General features: G+C 52.9%; 1 protein-coding gene across 1 annotated transcript in view; it reads left to right on the top strand.

The window, feature by feature from the left end:
* The window catches only part of DACT1 (dishevelled binding antagonist of beta catenin 1), a 21,261-nt gene extending 1,148 nt beyond the window's left edge, over positions 1-20,113 (top strand). Inside the window, exons 2-5 of the mRNA XM_044436256.1 lie at positions 64-328; positions 12,310-12,442; positions 15,789-15,944; positions 18,318-20,113. Of these exons, the coding sequence (XP_044292191.1) occupies positions 64-328; positions 12,310-12,442; positions 15,789-15,944; positions 18,318-20,107 (2,344 nt within the window). The 3' untranslated portion in view covers positions 20,108-20,113. The remainder of the gene's footprint in view (positions 1-63; positions 329-12,309; positions 12,443-15,788; positions 15,945-18,317) is intronic.
* The last annotated feature ends 863 nt before the right edge of the window (positions 20,114-20,976 follow it).

Genomic DNA, 20,976 nt, shown 5'->3' with positions numbered 1-20,976 from the left:
GGCGGCGGCGGCGGCGGCGGCGGCGAGGGAGCCCGATGCCCGCGGGCTGCGCGAGGGCGCCAGGGGCGAGGCGGCGGAGGCGGAGCGGCTGCGCACCCGCGAGCGCCTGGAGGCCACCCTCGCCGGGCTGGCCGAGCTGCAGTTCCTCCGCCGGCGCCAGGAGCTGCGCGTCAAGAGGCTGCTGGCAGCCTCGCCCGCCGCCGCCGCCGCCTTCGCGGGGAGCTGCTCGGCGGAGGCGCCGCCGGGCGAGGGCGCCGCGGCCGCCGCCCCTCGCAGCCTGGAGGAGAAGTTCCTGGAGGACAACATCCTGCTGCTGCGGAGGCAGCTGGTGAGCGATCCGGCGGGAGCGCATCGGGCCGCGCACGGGGAGGGGGAGCCTGGGGGACGCCGCGGGCAGCCCTGCCGGCACCCGCCCCACCGGCCGCAGGAGGAGTGGGTGCGGGGCGGTGCTTCCGCTCGCCAGCGCCACCACCCGCGTCTCTTCGGGGGCGCCGAGGGTGCCTCTGAGCGCGTGCAGAGCGCTCTCGCCAACTGCCACGCTGCTTGCGCGCGCACCCGGCCCCACGCAGCGGGGAGGAGGGATCGTGGCCGCACCTGAGCCTCTCCGCCTTTCATCCAAGGTTTCTCCCACGGACAGTGACTTCCCCACCCCGCGCAGCCCCCTGTGGAAGGAACCGGGTGACGGGAAGTTACTCTTCCGCATCGGTGGAGTCGATCGATTAGGCTGCATACTGGAAACGGGGTCAAACGAGGCGCTCTCGCGGTCGGGGCGGACGGCCGCGCGCGTTCCGGCTGTGCGCGCACTCGGTGGCCGGGCTGCTGCCCGGGGGGACGGTCCCGGGGGCTCGGATCCGGGCCTCCGCGCCTCCAAAGGAGCCCGCGCCGCGGGGGCGGAGGGGGGCCGCGTGCCTCCCCGTGCGGTGTGAGAAGCCCCCCGCGCCGCCTTCCTGTGTGCCCCGGGCGCCGCTGCAAGGATCGGGGCCCTGCCGGCTCGAATGGCACCGAGCGCTGGGAAGGGATCTTCCCCCGAGCGGGGAGGCATCTCCGTTTAAGGCCACGAAGCCCGGCTCTCTCCAAGGGGCGGCGCGGCTGAGTCGCGGCGCAGCAGCAGTCGCTTTGCCATCATCATCATCACCACCACCACCACCACCATCTTCATCTTCAGAAAGTCTGTCCTAGGCGGGACAGCTGGCCGGCGCCTCCCTTCAGCCTTCTGCGTCGTTCGGGGCAGCCTCCTTTGGGCTAACAAAGACAACCCCAGTTCCCAGTATATAGTGATTAATTACTGCAGCTTCCAAATGGGGCTTTGTGGGGGGATCTGGCCATCCCCCTCACAACAGGTATCTGCAGGGATGACTCTAATCCCTGAAATGCAGCGTTTCCCGCTGTCGCAGCCGGAATCTTTCCGTGGGAGGTTGGAAGAGGTCACTTTGACAGCCTTGGCAAAGGTGGGGAGGAGACGCGAGCGGAGGTGCCGCTAGGCTAGAGGTGGTCGAGGTGGGCACGGAGCCAGGTATGGGCCAGGCAGGAGAGCAGTCTGTGTCTCTCGATGCGGTTAGGGCTCTCTGTCGGATGGTAGAAAGGGCTGGGACCAAACGCATCAGGAACAGCACCATTATCCTGCTGTATTTTGGGCATGGCTGCTCGAGCGTCTATGCGACACAAAGGAGGCGCGTCAGCTAGTTTCTAGTTTTGGTTCTTGCTCCGCACCCCGAAGAGTGGGCAGAAAAGCGTTTGTCTTAAGCACGGGAAAGCCTTTGTGGATGCGAGCTTCCAAACATCTTGTCCTGCACAAGTCCCGCTGGAGGTGGGAGGGTCGTGGGTCCCCCTGCCTGTTGTGCTCGCTCCAGAAATGCCTTCTGCGGCACTCTGGATCACTAGCAGCAAAGGTGTGGAGCCCGTAGAGGAAAAATCCATATCAGGTGCTCTTTTACCCAGCTGAAGCTCCTCCCAGCTTCTTCCTCCGAGCTGCGAGCTTGCTGCATTCCTGCTGGGCTTGTTCAGCAGAGTTTTCCACGGGGGCTTTGCCCGCTGTGATGAAGGTCTTTCCCTTCCGTTCCCATTTGCTTTTCCGTGGGGGTTGTGCAGTGGGGTGGTTAGATGGCCCCCGCTGCTTTTCAGAAGGCCTTTGTGGGCTTCCTTGGAAAGGGGGCTTGTGCGGGAGAAGCCCCCCTACCACCAAGGGGGGACTGTCTGTGTTACTTTAGCTGTGATAAAAAGGAAGGATTGTCATAGCTACCAGCTCGAGGTGCTCACCCAGCTGGCCAGGGCGTTCGTGATTTCTGTGCCACAGACGTCCGAGCTGCCTGCCAAGCGGAAGCCGAGCTTCTGTGCCAGCAAAACTTAGTTTCTGCAAAGTCAGTGATGCAAAAGTGATGAAACAGATGGGAATGTTGCTGATGGTAGAAAAATGAGCTGGACTGGGATGTGTTATCTGGGACCCAATATTAAGTGGTGGGTGTGGAGCCATAGACAAAATTAGAAGTTCTTGGAAAAGTGGCAGGGAGAAAGTTGGAGGGGGAACATGACAGGAGGTCAGGAGACGTGGCCTCCTGAGGTTTTATATCTGCTTGCCCTCCCATCAGATAATTTGAGCTGCAGACGTTCCAATAGCTCTGTCTGTAGGAAGCTGGAATGTTTGTGAACATTCTGTGCCGTCACACACAGCCAGCCAGTCCAGGGTTTTGGCACCACAAATGCAAATGCAGATGTGTTGAGGGGGGGCAGCCTCTGCTTTGGCTGGATGCAGAAAAGTGATGTACATGTTTAGCAGCTGCATTGCCTTCTTTCTCTCCTTTTTCTTTTCTTCCCTCGAAACCTGTGGTGTGATACAAATGATCTTACATAGGGTCAGGCTGGCTTTGGACTACCGATGCTTTTATGCAGGCTTCCCCACCCTGGCGGCCTTCAGAGGCATTTGGGCTCCCAGAATTCTCTTCTAACAGGGTCACTGACTGGGAATTCTGGGTGTCACTGTCCAAATGGGTCTGGGGGGCACACAGTTGGGGAAGGCTGCTTTCACACTTGTTCCTGCTTGGTACTGGAGGCAACGTTGATCCACAGCGGCACCAGAGTCGGTCGCATCCTGTGCGGTGCATCTCAGGGTCTCCTTTCCCCAAATGACTGTGCCTTTGAAGGCTGCCCTGGTCACAGACGACTCCTTGACGTACGTGGGCTGGAAGGCCACTGCAGTTCAGTCTCCCCGTGATCCGAGCCACGCTGGGAGGGGATTTTCGCCCTTTGCCCCACCCCCTTTGTCCATAGCCCTGCCCACCACTGTGGCCAAGACTTCTCCACAGCTGAATTCAGCCCCTGCGGTGTTTCTCCCTGCCCTGCCCTGCCGTGTAAAGGCTTTTCCTTCCTACCAGCAGACCCGGACATGGTTCTCACTAAGATGGTGACGCTACACCACGACTGGCCCACGTGGGGCATCCAAGCTTCTGAGGGCGCTGTTGGCAAAGGTTCCTCCGCTTCCCGCTTGTGCTCTGGTTAGGTTTATTTATGGGAAAGTTGCCTGCCTTCTGCATGAACGGGGGGGGGGGGCAAGATTTTGCAGGAATGGGCTTCCACGGGAGGTGGTCGAGGCCCCATCGGTGAGGGTGTTCAAGGACAGGCTGGACATGCACATGGTGGGCATTTCGTGAGTGGAGCCGGCTGGAGCCGGGGGTCAGACTAGATGGCCCAGGAGGCCCCTTCTGACTGTTCCTATGTTTCTTTGAAAGCACTGAGTGCTGCCAAGATGTGATGCTTTTTGGAGGCCACAAAATGGGTTGGGAGTAAGTGGGAATCTTCATGGGGAGGTGGAATAACTGAGGATCTGAATGTTCTGGGTTCAAGTCCTCCAGCTCATCCTCAGTCTTCATTCCCGGGCTGAAGCATTTGTCCCTTCGTCCCTCAGCCACACGTGCAACCCACTTCCTTTTGCTTTCTTTGGCGGATGTCTTTTCCTGCTCAAGGCAGGACCTCTCGCTTATGCTGATGGAGGTGCGAAAGCTTATAAGTGGGCGCCGTCTTCCTCAGGCTGTCATCCTCAAGATGCTCTGGAGAACCACTCCCATCATCCCTGGCCTTTCCTCGGGCTGACTGTGAGAAATGGGAGTCGCAGTCCAGAATGTCTGGGAGGCGCCAACTTAGGAGCATTGATTGGGAAGCAGTTCTATTATTGACGATGGCGGATGGGCAGTCAGCACAGTCAGCACCCAAGCAGAAATCAGAGAGAGAGAGAGAGCTCTGTGGGGTGGCAGCCCTGTGTAGGGTGTGATGGTGTCCATATCAAGGGAAGGGGACAAGATGCAGGGATGCCGAGAGATGCAGGACAGAAAGAAGAAGACTTTGTCCATGTTGGGCGTGGAACCAATTTAGACTGCGTTGGGAGTTGGTTGGACAAATTCATGGAGGAGAAGGCATTCAATGGGCTGCTGGTCCACCTGGTGATATATAACCCCCAGGATGAGAACCAGCATGTCTCTGAATCCTGGTGAGCGCATTTGTGGGGGGGGGGGGGCTAAATGGCTCTGTGCACCTCTCTGCTCCCATCTGGTTTCTCCAACCACCAAACCTCGTGTGATTTTGTGCCGTTTTCTCCCCGTTCGGAAAGGTAGAAATGGCTCTTGAGTGGCTGGGGGGAAGAGCTTGGCGTGGAAACAGGCGGGTGTTCCCGGTGTTTTGGCCATGGCCCTCTTACCTTGCTCCCCCAGCTCTGAAAGAGGTCATGACATCCCCATGTCGGGCTTTTCTTGCGTTCTTTTATGCTCTGAACACTTAAAAGGCATATAGAAATGCCAGGTGCAGTGATGTGCACTTCTGAAAGCTTTGGGGAGTTCATTAACTAGATTAATTAGTGCAGTCTCAGGGGGGCTTTTTCCCGTGCTGTTGTCAAAGGAGGCTTGATAATAAGGGAAGCTGTGTGTCAGCGCTTCAGCGTGTTCTCCACGCTCTTCTCTTTTCAGAGTGGTTTAACCGGCCACTGTCATTTTCGTCACCTGGGGGTTTCTACTATCAACTTACACAGATAATGTCAGTTTTGACAGTTTGGGAACCTGCTTCTAATGCAGATCAGGCCCCTGAATTCATGTTCTGCTGAAAATCTCCCAGGGCAGCCCAGGGCGTAGATTTCTTGGGAAGGCACTTGGTGGTGGCCCTTGATCGAGATCATGTTCCAGATCTGGGCTGTGCCAATGCTTTGGTTTTCTCTTCAAAATAAAGGCGGCCAGTTGTACCCACCATTTCTAAGATTGAAGCCCTCACTTACTTGCTGGCCACAGCCACTGGAAGCCAGACCCCTGGTGGCTATCCTGGGGGTTTATTTATTTATTTAAAACATTTTTATGCCGCCCCCATCGCAACAAAGCTTCAGGGCGGCTTACAACAGGAACAAAATTATACAATAAAAATATTAAAACCCGGTGCATCTCGGCTTAAAAAATTTAAAATCCTACAAATAACCAATAAATTAACAGTTAAAATAAGTTTTAAATAAAAAGGTCTTAGCCTGGCACCGAAAAACAAATAATGATGGCACCAGGCGGACCTCTCTGGGGAGCGCATTCCATAGGTGGGGCGCCACTGCAGAGAAGGCCCTCCTCCGGGTACTCACCCTCCTAATATCTTTCATGGAGGGTTCCCAGAGGAGGGCCCCTGCCGCCGATCTCAAGGGGCGGGAGGGCAAATATGGAAGCAGGCGTTCCTCCAGGTATCCAGGTCCCAAGCCGTTGAGGGCTTTGTAGGTGATAATCAACACCTTGAATTTGGCCCGGACTTCAATGGGAAGCCAGTGAAGCTGATGGAGGACTGGGGTTATATGAGAACAACGCCCAGTCCCCGCCAGCAGCCTGGCAGCTCTATTCTGCACCAATTGAAGTATCCGGACCGTCTTCAAGGGTAGCCCCACGTAGAGCGTGTTGCAGAAGTCTAATCGGGAAGTCACCAACACGTGTGTCACTGTCGCCAGGGTTAAATGACAAGGGGTGGTAGGCGCAGAGTCAACTGGGCGAGCCTTTCCAACCCAGGACTCTGCAGAAATGTTGGACCACCACTGGGCATCCCGGGAGTTGTAGCCCCGCGCAACTGGGCAGCACCAGCTGAACTGGACTAGAATTTTATTTATTTCGGGAGCGATCCCTTGCAGGTTTAGACAGGGAAGGGCCTACAACTCCTAAACAGGTGTAGGATTGTGGAATTAGCACATTCATATCCCGCTTTTCCCATCCTGGAACTGAAGTGGTCAGTCTGCCTTGCGTCCACCGTACTCTTCCATCTTGGCACTGCCCAAACCTGCTCCTGCTGAATGTCTTGGGGTTTTATTCTCAGGCTGATGGGACCGACTGACAATAACGCTGGCATCAATGAGATGTATATGAAGGACTGGTTAGCCCTTGAGATCTTCAGAGGGCATCGATGTTAGCCAGACAAGGGCTATCATTCTTTCGAGAATGCAGTGACTTTTGCCCCAAACCCACCAATAGGGGCAGATGCAGTATTTATTTATTTATTTATTTATTTATTAAAACATTTTTATGCCGCCCCATTCGCCGAAGCCTCGGGGCGGCTTGCAACACTTGCAACTGTTGCAGTATTGCAACTGTTAGGACAATGAGCATTGTTTTTGTGGGGTTCTGGCTTCTCATGGTGGATTTGGCTGCTGGGTTTTGCCTTTCCTCCCTGGAGGAGCGTTGTTGCTACTGCCTCGTGGCCTTCACCACTAGGCAGCCTTCCCCCGCCTTCTCATCCTGGCCCTTTCCTGCTTTCCTCTTCCTCTCCAACCAGCCTTTTCCTTGCCCGGCTCCCACCATTTCTGATTTTTGAATGTGCAGCCGACCCTCTGGTCCCTCCACACCATGGCCTGCCTACTCTCCACAGCTCACCTGAAGTTCACAGGAGCAGGACAGTGCCTACAGGTGTGGCCTGCACCTTTGGGTAGCATTCTGACTTAGAAACATAGAAACAGAGCGAGTCAGAAGGGGTCTCCCGGGCCATCTAGTCTGACCTCCGGCACCAGCCGGCTCCGCTCACGACATGCCCACCATGTGCATGCGCACGACATGCCCACTTGAGTGAGTAGCCACCTTCCCGAGCAAGGGGACAAGGGGAGTCTACTTTGGGGGTCCTTCACAGATAAGTCACTGAGAATGTGGAACCAAGCCTGGGGCAACGGTTATAGAGGGCCAACCGTTCTGCATCACCTGGTCTGGCTGATCGGGCAAACCTGCAGTACCACCCCTGGCCATGACAGGGGTGGCGCTGTAGAGCAACAGCAATGGACGTGCCCTGGAGACCAAGCGGCGTTGCAGCGTCTCTCAAGCATCCAGACTTAACTGGTGGGGAAAAGTGTTCAGCCCCGGCTTTGTGTGGGTTAGAATAGCCCTTCTTTGGGTACAGGGAGCCTTGAAGCAGACTAGCCGGTTTGTGGAGCTGGACTGTCCGTCTGAGTGCAGTCGCGCCTAGGCACAGCTTGCCCTGGGGCATGCCAAGGCCTCCTGAGAAATAGGCTCCCCCCCCCGCCCCGAGGGGCTGCCCCACAGCACAGGGGAGGAGGCAGCAGTAGAACTGCTTTCCTCGGCCCATGAATCTTTTCCGCCTTCAGTCTGCATGGACAGCAACCTTATTTGCTGGTTGGAGAGCTGGTCCTGCAAGCATCACTTGCCAGCAAGCATTAAAATTAATTAAAATCCAATATATTTTAAAATCCCCAACCCCCAAAGTACATACCTTAATATCTTAAAAACATAGAAACCTCCCAGGCTATCTAGTCTGATCCTCAGCTCCAGCCAGCTCTGCTCACGACATGCCTACCATGTGCATGTCCAGCCTATCCTTAAACATCCTCACTGATGGGGCCTCAACGACCTCCCGTGGAAGCCCTTTCCATACCCTTGGGGTCCTAACCATCAGGAAGTACTTCCTGGCATCCACACTAAATCTTGGTTCCCTGAGCTTTGCTCCATTGGAGCGCATCCTGCCTTCCTCTGCAGGGGAGAACAGGTCTTGACCCACCTCTGTGGGACACCCCCTCACATACCTATATGTCGCCAACAGATCCCCTCAGAGTCTCCTCCTCTCGAGGCTGAAGAGACCCAGCTCCCTCAGGCTCTCCTCAGGTGGCTTTCCTTGCAAACCAGCCACCATCCTCGTGGCCCTTCGCTGCACCGATTCCAACCTGGCTATATCCCTCTTGTAATGAGGAGCCCAGAACTGAACACAATAATCCAGCTGCAGATGCACCAGAGTCGTACAAAATGGTACGACTCTGTGGTATGCTTTTGCCCCTCTAAGCATTCGCCCTCTTGACCGCCGTGTCACACGGCTGACTCATGTTTAGTCTGTGGTCAACCAGTACCTGGAGATCCCTTTCACAAGTGCTGCTCTCCAGCCACTGGTCCCCTAACCTGTCCCGTAATCTTCTTCGGAGATCAGTTGTTCAGGGGTCTAGGTTTCATGGTCTTGGAGCTTTGGAGCTGATGGACAGACAGACAGAGATCAGCTCTTTTATTGTTGTAGCTTTGTGCATGGACTGTGAGTGCAACAGAAGAAACCATGAAGAATTGTGCATGCAAGTGAATTATAAATTAAGGTTCCCCAAGATTCTTTGCCCCTTTTTAATAGTAGATAATTTTCTTTTTTGAGTGTATATGTTAAGGTTATATTTGCAATGTTTATAGTTCTGAGAAAATACAATCCACATCCCCCTTGCGTGTTTTGTTCAAAATTACTAAGACCCAGTTGCTTCGTCTTAATGACCTTTGGAATGGCACCAGCACTTTTCACAGGGCTTAATACTAACAACCTGATGAGCTGGGAATCTTTGGGGGAAAACATTCCGTTGACACGCAGAGCTGGGACTGGATTGGTGTAAAATGGAGCCAGCCCCGTGCCTTCGGGACGTAAGAAAAGCCCTGCTGGATCAGACCAAGGGCCAGCATTTTGTTCACATGGTGGCAGGATCTCTCCAGCAGGACGTGAGTGTGGCAGCCCCCTCCTGACCAAATTTCCCCGCAGCTGGTATACGTAGGGACACAGGACCAGTGGTTGTCGCTTCCTTCTCCGTGAACTTGTCCAGTCCTCTTGCGAAGCCATCCAGATGGGCGGCCACCACCACTGCTTGCGGCAGCGAATTCCATAGTTTAACCACGGGCTGTGTGCAGAAGCCCTTCCTTTATCTGTCCTAAACCTCCCACCAATCGGTGGCCCCAGGTCTGAGTGTTATGCAGAGGGAGAAAATGTCTCCCTCTTTACCTCTCTGTCCTGTCTCCCCGTCCTCGCCTTTTCCTAAGCTGAAGTGTCCCAGCTCTCGTAGCTGCTGTTCATGGGAGAGCTCTCCTAGCCCCGTTCTCTATACCTGTCCTAACTCAATATTGTCCTTTTTCAGGTAGGACGACCATACCTGAACACAATATTTGAAGTGTGGTTGCAGCAAAGATTTGCATAAGGAGAGTATGATCTGGGCCCTTTCATGTTAAATTCCTTTCCAAGGCTACTTGCTGTCCAACGCTGCTCTTTTATTTGTTACTTTGAACTTTGTAAGCGTCCTTGTAAGGAAAAGGGGCAAGAGATAAATTGAGAAATAAATAAGGGGGTGGCTTGTTGGTTTCTAGATATGCAAATGGAGCTGAAGCGAGGGATTGGCAGGAGAGGCTGCCATGAGGGAGCTCTCCGTGGTGCTGAAGCCTATCCCATCATAGGTTGAGCCTATGAATATCTCCTCAAATCTTTGCAGCAAAATTTGGAGTGGATACACAGCCCCGCTGATGGGGGATTGTTGTAATGGCTGCCGAGGTCAAAAAGGAATCCTTGGCTTTCTAAAGCAGGCAAAGAATTGCTATTCCTCTGTGCAGTTGCTAGAAAGAAAGAGTTTGGCAAGGCGGAAGGTGCTGGAGTTCCCCAGAAGAGCCTTAATGCGTCCTTGCACCCTTTAAGCAAAACTGGTTTTGCGGAGAGGGGAAGAAGCAAGCAGCAGCTCTTTCAGATCTGTGGGACCTTGTTCTGTAAACCCTGCTAAATGGTGCCAAGGTGGAAGCTAAATGCGGCACTTGAACCTGCAAACTTCTACAGAAATGTCATCTTGAAATTGGCTTGCATTATTCACCGTGGTGCACAAAGGCCCCTGGACTGTGAGTGATTTCAGTTGTAGGAAACTGTCCTTGAATGTCAGTAACACATGCAAGGCATTGACATGTTGATGTCGCCAGATGGGACTCCAGAAATAAATGGACTTGCTGTTCTTTCCTTTTCTAAGGCGCAACATTTTCTCGGAAGGAAATGCAGCAAATGTTTTACAATACAAAGCGAAATATCTATAAAGGCTTTGCGCAAACCGGTGATTGATGGATAGATATAATTACAGGATTCAGCAGGAAAACTGATTACTCTGACCTGGGGTTAATGAGCTTATTCTAAACTCATTCTTTATAGCAGTTGGCATCAAAAATACCTTGCAAAATCGCTTAAACACTCTAGTTATTTCGAGAAAGTAATGCATTTGTATGACTGAGGGTAGAAAAGGGAATCCGTGTGTGACTTCTTTGCACCGATCCAATTCTTACGATCTTGCTAGCCTGCTTGTGGAGACTAAGATCTGTGACATGCAGGTGAGGTAAATACTGGAATGCCTGCATGATACAATGAGGTTGAATTTCTAGCCCAAAAGGTAAGGCTTCTTATTTTGTGGAAGAACACAAAAATGCAGAATGTTCTATTAGGTCTTGAAGATTTTCCTTATTAGTTTCAAAACTAAGTTTCTCTTTGTAAACATCTTGCTTTTCCAGTCCTTCAAAAACTATTCAAGGCAGCTTGCAATAAAGACAAAACAATCATAACAATTAAAAACTCCTAGAAATGTACCCATATACTGAAGGAGAGCATCAGTACTATTGCATAAACCTCTGCAAGATAGATAAACTTCCTGATAAAAATACTATTGGTGTTAATTGGATGCTTGGTAGAACAGGGCTAAGTCAGCCTGGTACCTGCATGGTAGTAATGAAGGCATTCAGGTGTAGCTTTCTGGGGAGGAAATTGCAGAGTTGGGGTACCACTGCAGGGAGACCCTTGATCTACTATACCTTCAGAAGCCAGGCAGGGGTGTTAGAAGATGATCTTAATTGTGGACTGGGTTCATATGATGGATCTGACTGAAAATGGGAAAATCTGTTTACAGAGTGGGCCAGTTTGCTGGAAGCAGCAGCTGATTATGGGTTAATCACTTGAGAACAAATCATAGGTTAACTTTGGGTTGTTTAACCCACAAACAACCCAGAGTGTCCAGGTCAGTGTCATGCTAAGAACCTGAGAATGGGCCATTTGCATCCTGGAAATGGGCAAATCGTGGATGAATTAGTTAACCCTCAGATGCTTCCATGACATATAAATTGGGTCAGTATGGGCAACATCAGCTGAAAGAAAAGCCAAACATTAATGACTGAATATAAATCGTGGGGGTTGGCAGGGCATCAGCACCTTGCATAGAACTTTGGCCTGCCTCCTGACAAGCAAAAGCAGAATAAATTATGCAAAATAAAATGTAGTATGCAAATAGGTCAGATTTGCCTATTCCATGGAGACAGGCAAATGCAGCAGTTCTTGGTGCAAGATCCAGGTTGCTTGGAGGCAGAATGTTAATTTGCTTTGCTGCAGATGAATATACTAACTGTCCTAATGAGTTGGATGGGGAGATTTTACTAGACTGCACAGTTACACTGGTGCTTAGAAATGTAGGCCAAGTCTCCATACATTTCAGCATAGGAGCAATATTAAAAAGGAAAAGACAAAAGACAGAGAGTGTCTCTTCCAAAACGACTCCAGTCCAAATTTCAGCTTGAGAACCAAGTGCCATGTTTGAGAAGTTTTGGGGCCTGCATTCGCATGGTGGGAAGCCCAAAATTAAGAACATGGGCAGCGTATTCGTGCCTGGAGCTCTTGCTGCCTGCAACTATGTCTTAAGAAATGTTGTAGACATTCATGTTAATGTTTTAGAATGGTGGGAATTCTGGATGAAAGCCAGGAAATCATTAAATGATCAGTGGCTGGGGAAAGGGGGACGTAGCCACGCCAGATTTAGCTTGTGCTGTTTAGCGGTGCGCTTCCTCCATGCCCGCAATGGACCACTTTTCCCCTGTAAAAAGCCCTCATGTGCAGTGGAATCAAAAGGGAAGCACTTTCCCACAACAGGGCAGAAACTGAGAAATGCAGCTGGCTACCAGAAACGCTGTTTAGCTCCCGAGAGCAGCCAAAACATCTGGCCCCGTGCTTTTGACGCACATCTGCTCTTACTGGCACATTGCGTCTTAGGAGTGTTTTCTCTTCTTGCCACCACAGAACTGCCTGAGGAGAAGGGATGCTGGCTTACTAAACCAGCTGCAAGAACTGGACAAGCAGATAAGCGATCTGAGGCTGGACGTGGAGAAAACGGCAGAGGAGCATCTCGAGACAGACAGCCGCCCCAGCTCAGGTGAGCACTTCCTGTGGCCGAGCCAGGACTGCAGGAATCCCTTGGCAGCTCTGGAACACTTTGGCCCAGCGCGCCTGAATCTTGCAACCCGTACGCCTTGGGCTGCGGATAGTCAGAGTCAGCCGAACATGATGGTGTAACGCATGCACACTGGACTGATGGCACCATGTGGCTGCTGCCGCCCATCTGCAGACGAGAAAAGAGCTGTGCAGAAGCTGCAGCAGATCAGGCTCTGGGGCCATCGGACGCGAGTTGTTGCCACTGCTGACCTCAGAATCCGTCTGGATTCAGATCTGTTTCCTGTGCCGCTTTCTTAAAGCAGGCTTATGCTTACTGTGGAAGCCACACTCGGCCTGTGCCGGCCTTCGCTGCTGAAATTGGCTGCCGATTCTGCTTTGGGCCTCTTTGCACCCGAACGGGGGAACACTCCCTGGCATTCCCCTCCCTCAAACTCGCTTTTCCTGCCCAAAGGGAAATGGGAATGACTGCCCCAGCTCTGTTCTCTTCTGCTCCCTCCGCTTAAAGGCTGGCTCCTTTCCCCCTGCCTTTGCCTCCTCAGCTGCAGCTAAGGTCAGTGGCTGCCAGGGAAACGGGAAGGCTCAAAAGCAATGCAGTGATGTTCGCGTTGGCAAGCGAACTTAAGTGCTGCTGCAGAGATGTGGGTCTCTGCCAAGAGTATGTGGTTTGGGCTGGAAGGACTGGAGATGGATGTAGCTCCCAGGTCTCACTCTCTGTAGATGTGACCTCCCAGTAATACGATAAGGTAACACAGGATAATGTTCCATCAGTCACTTTCCCTTCATTCCTTCTCATTTTTAAAAGCTTAAACGGGATTCTAGACACTCGCCCGGACTGTTAGATTCTTCCTCTTCTCCCAAACTCAGCGCATTTTAAGCATTTCAGAGTTTCACATATAAGGGGGGGGGGGGCTCACCGGTGTTTCTGCTTGTTTCAAGTTGCCCCCAGAAAATCTGCATCACACAAACATTGTGTCCCACTGGTGGCATGAAACGGGTGCTACTGGCCCCTTTCGGCAGAAACTTGCTGCTGGATGCCAGTGGGTGTCGCCCTGTGGTCACCAGTAGAGGAAATATTTAAGATCAGTTTTATGGGGTGCAGAAGTTGGAAGACATTCCAGCAGGGTCTGGTTTGGTCTTCCATTTGTTTATTTGATTTTTAGGCTTGCGTCGTACCCAACTGGCTACTGTCCTCGGGTTGCAGTTCACAACCTTAAACCTTCTAGTTGGGTGGCATCAGGCAATGAGGGTGCTCGGAGGTGAACCCTCTGGAAGTGCTTTCCTTGGGAAAGGCTGATCCTGTTGGAGCTGCCTGCTTGGTGGCATCAATAACTGGCAGCCGCTTGGGGTGTGCCATGGAAAAGTAGCTCTCCCGTGGCAGGAGGTTCGTGTCTGCGTTGCTGATGCCACATGTGACCTGAAGTGAGAAGCATCATTTAGTTCCTTTTCCAAACATCGGCACAGCATTTGTCCGATCCTTTGTACCTCATGCCTGCTGGTGGGATCAAGGTGAGATCTTGTCATTCCAACTAGATTGGAAACAACTTTGGTCCCAAAAGTCCTTCTGAGATACCTCTACAAAGGGGAATCTTGCACATGCACCAGATAACAGCTGTGTTTGGGCTTAATGATCAACCACGGTTTATTGTGTCAGGACCAGTACTTGGTCCCCTGCTTGCGTGGTCTCATTTCCTTTGGTGCAAATGAAAAAGGAGATCGAAAGTGTTGACTTCTGATATCTGATTATTTTAATGTTACATCCAAACTCTAAACTGGTTACTTGTAAGCTCCCCACTGTGGCCCACCTGGTGCCAAACTGGTTGTCTTTTTGGTGCCTGGCTAATGTGGTCCTTTAACGATGCCAAGGCCTTTAACGATGTATCTGGCTACCCTTAGGCTGGGGGGATTGTCCATCCCAAGTTTTTTAGAAGGTCCATCCTTTGCCGCTTGTTTTAGCTGTTTCAATCCTTAAATGCTTCTTTGATTATATTATGTTTTTGTTGCATTTTATTGTCTTGTTTTATGGATTGTGGCAAACCAAACAAAGAGCTTTTGCTGTGTGACTGAATAGAAATGAAATAAATAAGAAATTATAACTACACACACTGGCTTCAAAATCCAGTATTTGAAATTGGCTTGTTTCAAACAAACCTACTTAAGATAAACCACAGTTTGTTGGGTTCAGATGACACAACAAACTGCACTTAATTGAATATAGAAGGAAATACATTCAACCTCCTCATCACTGCAGTGTGAGAGGACAGTGTGAGCCCAAGGCTCATTTAGGCTCACAATTCTGAGATGCAGCTGTTGTTACCATGCCTGCTGAATATGCACCAAAGGGTTGATATCTGTAATTTGACACCCGATGCTATTTGATTTTCAGTATTTGACATGGCAGTTGATATTTGACAGTAATTTGATGGTTAAACACGCAGTGGCTCAGCTTACTGGAAAGTTGGCATGCTGTGATATTTAGCATTTGTCAGTTGGTTTGCTGCTGAGATCTCAGATTCTGAAGCCTGCCAAAATTTTAAAAAAGGATCAAGATGTTCCAACAAGTTTAAAGCACTAGCATTTTCAGATTTCAAGGTGGAGTGTTGCACTGGCAATGTGTTTAAAAAACCAAATTGGCCTGAAAATAGGAATGCAGCTACATGACACTGGCAAATATTTCAGAGATCGCCCAGGATTCATGGGGGTTTTGCTGGCAAGCCAGATCTTATATCCATGAAGCTGGACTACCCGGGGCTTAGGGTCACCTTCAAAGAGCCAAATCATATGTACCAATGGCAAACTTGGGGTTCGGAGCATGACGGCTGTGCAGCCAAAACAGAAGCCACTGATTAACTAGCAGAAAGGTACCAGCTCGGTTGGTGGGAACCCCAAAGTCTGGAGAGTAGGAAGACTCAGGGTGGGAGGAAATTCCGAGGGGCAGCATCTCCCCACCAAAAAACAAACACCCCCCCCCCCCCGTTTGTTGAGGACCGAGTGCTCCCAGTGGCAAAGCTGTTGTCAGCGGCTGGTGTGGTTGTGTGCCTGGCCAGGAAGCGATATGCCGGCCTGCTTATGTGCTGGGGGGCCACGGAGGGACAGAATGAGGAGCAAGAGCAGCTGGTGACCTGCAAGGGGGTGAGGCTGAAACCCCGAATTAGCACACTCCGTGCTGCAGCATTTTGCTGCAGGCTGGCCTTGCTCGGCTTCCACCCCTTTCGATCTGTGTGTCTTGCATCAGTTAGTCACTTTGCACCCTGTTTCCACACTTCCCGGTCGCTGAAGCTCCGCGTTGCAGCCTGAAGTACATAAATGCATTTCCCTGTTCCCTGCAGGATTTTACGAGCTGAGTGATGGGGCCTCTGGCTCTCTTTCCAACTCGTCCAACTCTGTCTTCAGCGAGTGCCTATCCACTTGCCACTCCAGCACTTGCTTCTGCGGCCCCTTGGACACCTCCCTGAGCGGCTCCGACGGACGGCCCAAGTCGGCAGGTACGGCAAGAGTGCGGAAGGCCCTGGAGCTGCCGAGTTAACGGAGGCGATTCCCTGCGGTGTGGGACAGTGCCCCAGGGACTTTGCTTAGCAGCGGCTAGCGACGTGTGAGGAATCCCGTCTGGGGGTGGGAATCGGCCAGGTTTCCTTGGTTCAGCCCCCGGGCTCTGCCCACTTCCTGTCTTTTCTAAGCCCGCCTTGTGCTGAGCGTTCCCTTGGGTGTCCAGCGGGAAGCGAGTCCTTGGGCCGGTTTAGGCCCGTGCTGTCCGCGCACAAGTGGGCTTCTGCTCCCACACACACAACTTGCATGCTTCACGCAAATGATTGCGCACTGGTGTGCTTCGTGCAAACAGTGATGCGCTCTTTCTGCAAAGAAGTTGCTGCCCTTCCTGCGGGTTTCCAGGCTCGATGTTGACGCAGCGCTCTTCCTGGCCAGGGTGCGCGAGGGAAGGAAGTCCAGCAAGCCCAGGAGGGCCGGATTCTGGCCTGAGCACTGCATCCCTGGGCAGGCCGGATGGCCCTGGCACCCCCCCAGGCATTCCCCGCTCCTTCTGAGCTTAGTCGCCGTCTTTGCAGCTGGCAGCAAAGGAGCCTGGCCCAGCTGCGGTGTATCGGTGTGACTGTAATGCAATTAATTTTTGTTGGCTTGGCCTTGAACATGCCTTCTGGGCCCATTCACTTTAGTGAGCAGCTGCTCCTGACGGAGAGGAAAGCTAGAATTGGTTTGTCGATCTGGACAAATTTTGGGCCTGCCCAGGGAGGGTGACTCTGGGCACCTGCGCTCCAGAAGTGCCCCCTGCACCATGCTTCTTAGCAGTGCGCTCATGAGCTTTCCCCCTGTGGTGCGGGGGTGCCAGAATGCTTGTGCTTTCCACCTGCCACGCTCTGTGGTGCATTCAATAAGCTTAGCATGTATTTATGGCCTTTTGTAACACTGAAGCTCTGGTTACACTGGGCAAGGCCCACTCCCTGATCAGGCATGTACCTGTTTGCGGTTTGGAGGGGGTTACACCTGTGTGAAGCATCAGGGCAACCTCCCACTGGTTCGTTGACCATTCTGGGAAGCTGGTGAGGCTCTCAGTTTTTCGCCTTTCACTGGTCTGTCTCCAGCTGAGTCCTCGAACCATATGTATTTCTTAAAAGGTACAATAACTTTTGGAGAGAGACCTGCAATTCCAGGCCTGGGTTGATTGGTCTGGAATCTTGGGAGAGCCTCATGGTAGGCCAGGGGATGCTGAGATGAGCATCTGGAGAACGTCAGGTTGGGGAAAGCTGAACTATGGAATGCTTGGTAGGACCTGTGCCTTCCAGCCAGCCAGCCAAAGCAGATTCTGGAGTTCAGGCGGAGATGAGACTCCTCGCTGGCTGCTTGGTCCTTTCAATGGGAGACTGCACTCAGACGGAAGTTGCGCTCTTCCAAAGGGAAGGCAACGTGATCACTCCCAGTCTGAGAGGCTGGGTGAAGTTTAGTTGTAGTTTCGTCTGAAAAGATTTACCGGGAAAAGGAGTTGCAGTCATTAATGATCTCTTTGGCAGAGACGCCCCATGGTGGGTGCCAAACTGAGTCGGTGCCGCTTTGGTTGTTGCTGGTGTGGCTGTTTGGGCACTTCGACAGGCAACGGCCGCTTCTGCTGATGGCACTGAGCCAGGTGATGCCGGTCGTGCCTCCAGGTGGGCTAGAAGCACCATCCTGCCGATTAGAACCTGGACGGATCGCGCCCGAGAGACGTGGCACCAGCTTACTGCCCCCTGCAGGAAGTTATCCGCGTGGGCATGGGTTCCACACTGCTTGGGGTCATCCAGGTGGACACATTTTTTAATAAAAATGTGGGGCCCCTGCTGGTTCCTGGACTTCCTCACCTGGATTCTGGAAATTTACGTTGCCTAAACAGCACACCCATATCCTCCAAATGAGAATTCAGTGGGATAGGAAGTCCTTTTGGGCAAGCTGAAAGCCTGAAACCAAAGCCTGCCAATGCCATCTTTCGAATTCTGGTGGAAATGTTAAAGTTATCAGTTCAAGACATCACTGAAACCCAAACAGAGGAAAAGGACCCTGCTTTGAAAAGGGGCAAAGCCGTGATGTTACACAGGGGCATGGTGTGGGGGGGTGGAGGATGGGTTCCTGATGCTTAATTTAAAGCTTTTGCACCTGCATAGGTAGAGAGGTTGGGCACCCTAAAATCCAAAATCTATAGGAAATTGCACCCATGACTTATTTTCTGCTTCGGTTTTAGAAAACAGAACTTTGCCTTGATTTTCAAAAGCGTAAACTTCCTACTATTGTCATAGGCGTTGCAATTTTATAATGCATGGAGAATTTCTTTATTTATTTCTTCCCCTCCCCCCTCCCTCCCTCCACCCACATTTCAGATCTCATCGGCTGGCTGGAATATAACAAAGGAAGCCAGCGTGAAGACCAGGGGACCGGGATGGTCCCTGACTCGCCCTCGACGCCGCACTCAAATTCCCTCGACATCGTTGTGGATGTGCACCCCAAATTTCAGTGTGACCTGGTGTCCAAAAATGGGAACGACATCTACCGCTACCCCAGCCCCTTACATGCCGTCGCGGTCCAGAGCCCCATGTTCTTCCTGCCCGTGACCAGCAGCCCAGCAAGAGAAGAGGAAGAGCGAGCGGATGGGCGTGTTGTCGAAGTTTCTGTGGGCCCTGAGCTTGCCTTGGTGAAAGCGGGGCCCCCCTGCCTGCCACACGGCCTCCGTTCTTCCCCCTGCTTCCCGGCCAACAAAAAAATGGACGGCTACATCTTGAGCCTGGTGCAGAAAAAGACTGTTTCCGTTAGGACTAACAAGCCAAGGACGAATCTGAACGCAGACCCTGCCAAGGGGATTTTGAGACACGGGAGCCTGTGTGTTCGGCAGGTAGCTGGCGTTGTCTCCAGCAATGCCACCAGTCTTAAGAATTCGAGTCAGGCTTTTCCACATCCCGGTGGAACCCCTGTCGTCCTGGAAAACGGTGCCTTCTCCCCCTTAAAACAGCTCTCGAGAGAAGCGGAGCCCCTGGATACCAAAAAGATGCCTTTGCCCACAGTCTTTTCACCAAATGCAAGCCACGAACTTCAAAGCAAACACGTGCCAAGGAATGCGAAACCCCCAGAGGCAACGCATGGCCCTGCGGCGAGCAAGGGTGACGTGCCCAAGGAAAGCGGCCAGACCTTTTTGCCGTGTCCGAAGGAAAGCCCTTGCAGGCACGCGACACCCTCGAAGGAAAACAAAGCCATCCAGCTGCCCAAAAAGATGCTGTTTAAGAACACGGGGGTGGCGCAGGTGCCCCCGCACGGCCTGGAGGAGGGGCTGCTGGTGAATGCCCAGTACATCCCAGCGCAGCCGCAGACACTTCGACTCCACAAAGGCAGCCGTGGCGTCAAAATTCTCAAGAGCTCCATGGCCAAGCACAGGCCCCACCTGGGCACGGTGCTCGAGAACGGGCCCCAGGCCGGGCGGGAGAAAGGCAAACCCCCAGGCAAGAAGTGCCGGTTCCCGGATGACCTGGACACAAGCAAGAAGCTGAAGAAGACCGCCTCGAGGGGGAAGAAGAGCAGCCACCTGCCGCTGGAGGCCAACCTCGCGAGCCGGCCGCCAGGCGCGCCGAAAGCCGCAGCGAGGCCCCACGGCCGAGAGCCGGTGGTCGCCAAGCCCAAGCACAAGCGGGCCGACTACCGGCGCTGGAAGCTGTCGGCGGAGGCGTCTTACGAGGAAGCCCTCCGGAGGGCGAGGAGGAACCGTAGAGAAGCCACGGGGGTTTATTCCCAGGCGGCCCGGCCTTTCGGCAGCCCGTACGCCTACGTGGCCAGTGACTCCGAGTACTCGGCAGAGTGCGAGTCGCTTTTCCACTCCACCGTGGTGGACACGAGCGAAGACGAGAGGAGCAACTATACCACCAACTGCTTTGGGGACAGCGAGTCCAGCCTGAGCGGGGTGGAGTTTGTGGGGGAGAGCACGACCACCAGCGACTCGGACGAGAGCGGGGGGCTCATTTGGTCCCAGTTCGTCCAGACGCTTCCCATCCAGGCAGTGGCCACGGCTTCCGAGCTCCATGAAAACGCAGCCAAAGCCTTCGTGAAGATTAAAGCTTCCCACAACCTGAAGAAGAAAATCCTGCGCTTTCGGTCCGGGTCTCTCAAACTGATGACTACTGTCTAAGTACATTCTGCTCGAACTACAGTGTGGATGACTCGTAGCAGTAATAATAATAGTGATAACACTCATGCCCACTCGGGGAGCAGGTGTGCGCACGTGCATGCGTTTGTGTAAGGTCTTGGCGGGTCTTGCTCACACTTGTTCGCGCAAGGCGTTCCAGCTCCCGGATCTGGTCCCCCAGAAAAGACCTGCTGAGTGTTGGGACGGTGATGCGGGGGGGGGGGGGGGTTGAGCTTGCCTGTCTGTGCTGCCCCCCTTATGAAAATGGACCCTCCCTGGCTAATATTCGTCATGGAAGGGCAGCTCCCAGAAACAGCAGTGGGAGACTTCCCTCCATGCCAAGCGACACCATGGGATTCTTATGGGGATAGTTTTATTGGGGCGTTTTAATGAGGGTCATGGTACAAGAGGGATGGGCTAAACATGGGGCATCCAATCTAGTTCGGGGTGGGGGCAATCCAGCCCTAGTGAGGACCCAGTTGGGGTTTCCATGCCCCTATCTCATATTCTTTCCCCCAGTCACTTCCCATGTGATGGGCTCTTGGATTTTGTGCAGTTTCCTACATGCCAAAAGGATGAAGTACCACTCCGAAGGTTTCGGGGCTGCCTGTGGGAACAGACTGGCTGGTATTTTGGGCCACGTTTGTCCTTGGCTGCTCTGCCCTGCTCCCCGCGACCGCCAAACATTTCTTCAAAGTGGAATCTCCCGTGGGCTGAAAGAGATTCTCTGCCTCTGGGCTGGAAAACACCCTTCCTCGCTTGCTGGGCTCTTGACGAGGGTTGCGAGGAAGCTGTGCAGCATCCACCACCCTTGTCTGTGCGGGTTCCTCTCATGGTCGGCCCTGCCTTCGAAAGCGAGCCGAGCTGGGAGG

Source organism: Varanus komodoensis, unplaced genomic scaffold (assembly GCF_004798865.1).
Source record: "Varanus komodoensis strain SLA01 unplaced genomic scaffold, ASM479886v1 scaffold3, whole genome shotgun sequence".
In the NCBI taxonomy this organism is placed as follows: Eukaryota; Metazoa; Chordata; class Lepidosauria; order Squamata; family Varanidae; genus Varanus; species Varanus komodoensis.
Note: the sequence above shows the minus strand (reverse complement) of the source record. Positions and strands in the feature narration are given on the sequence as shown.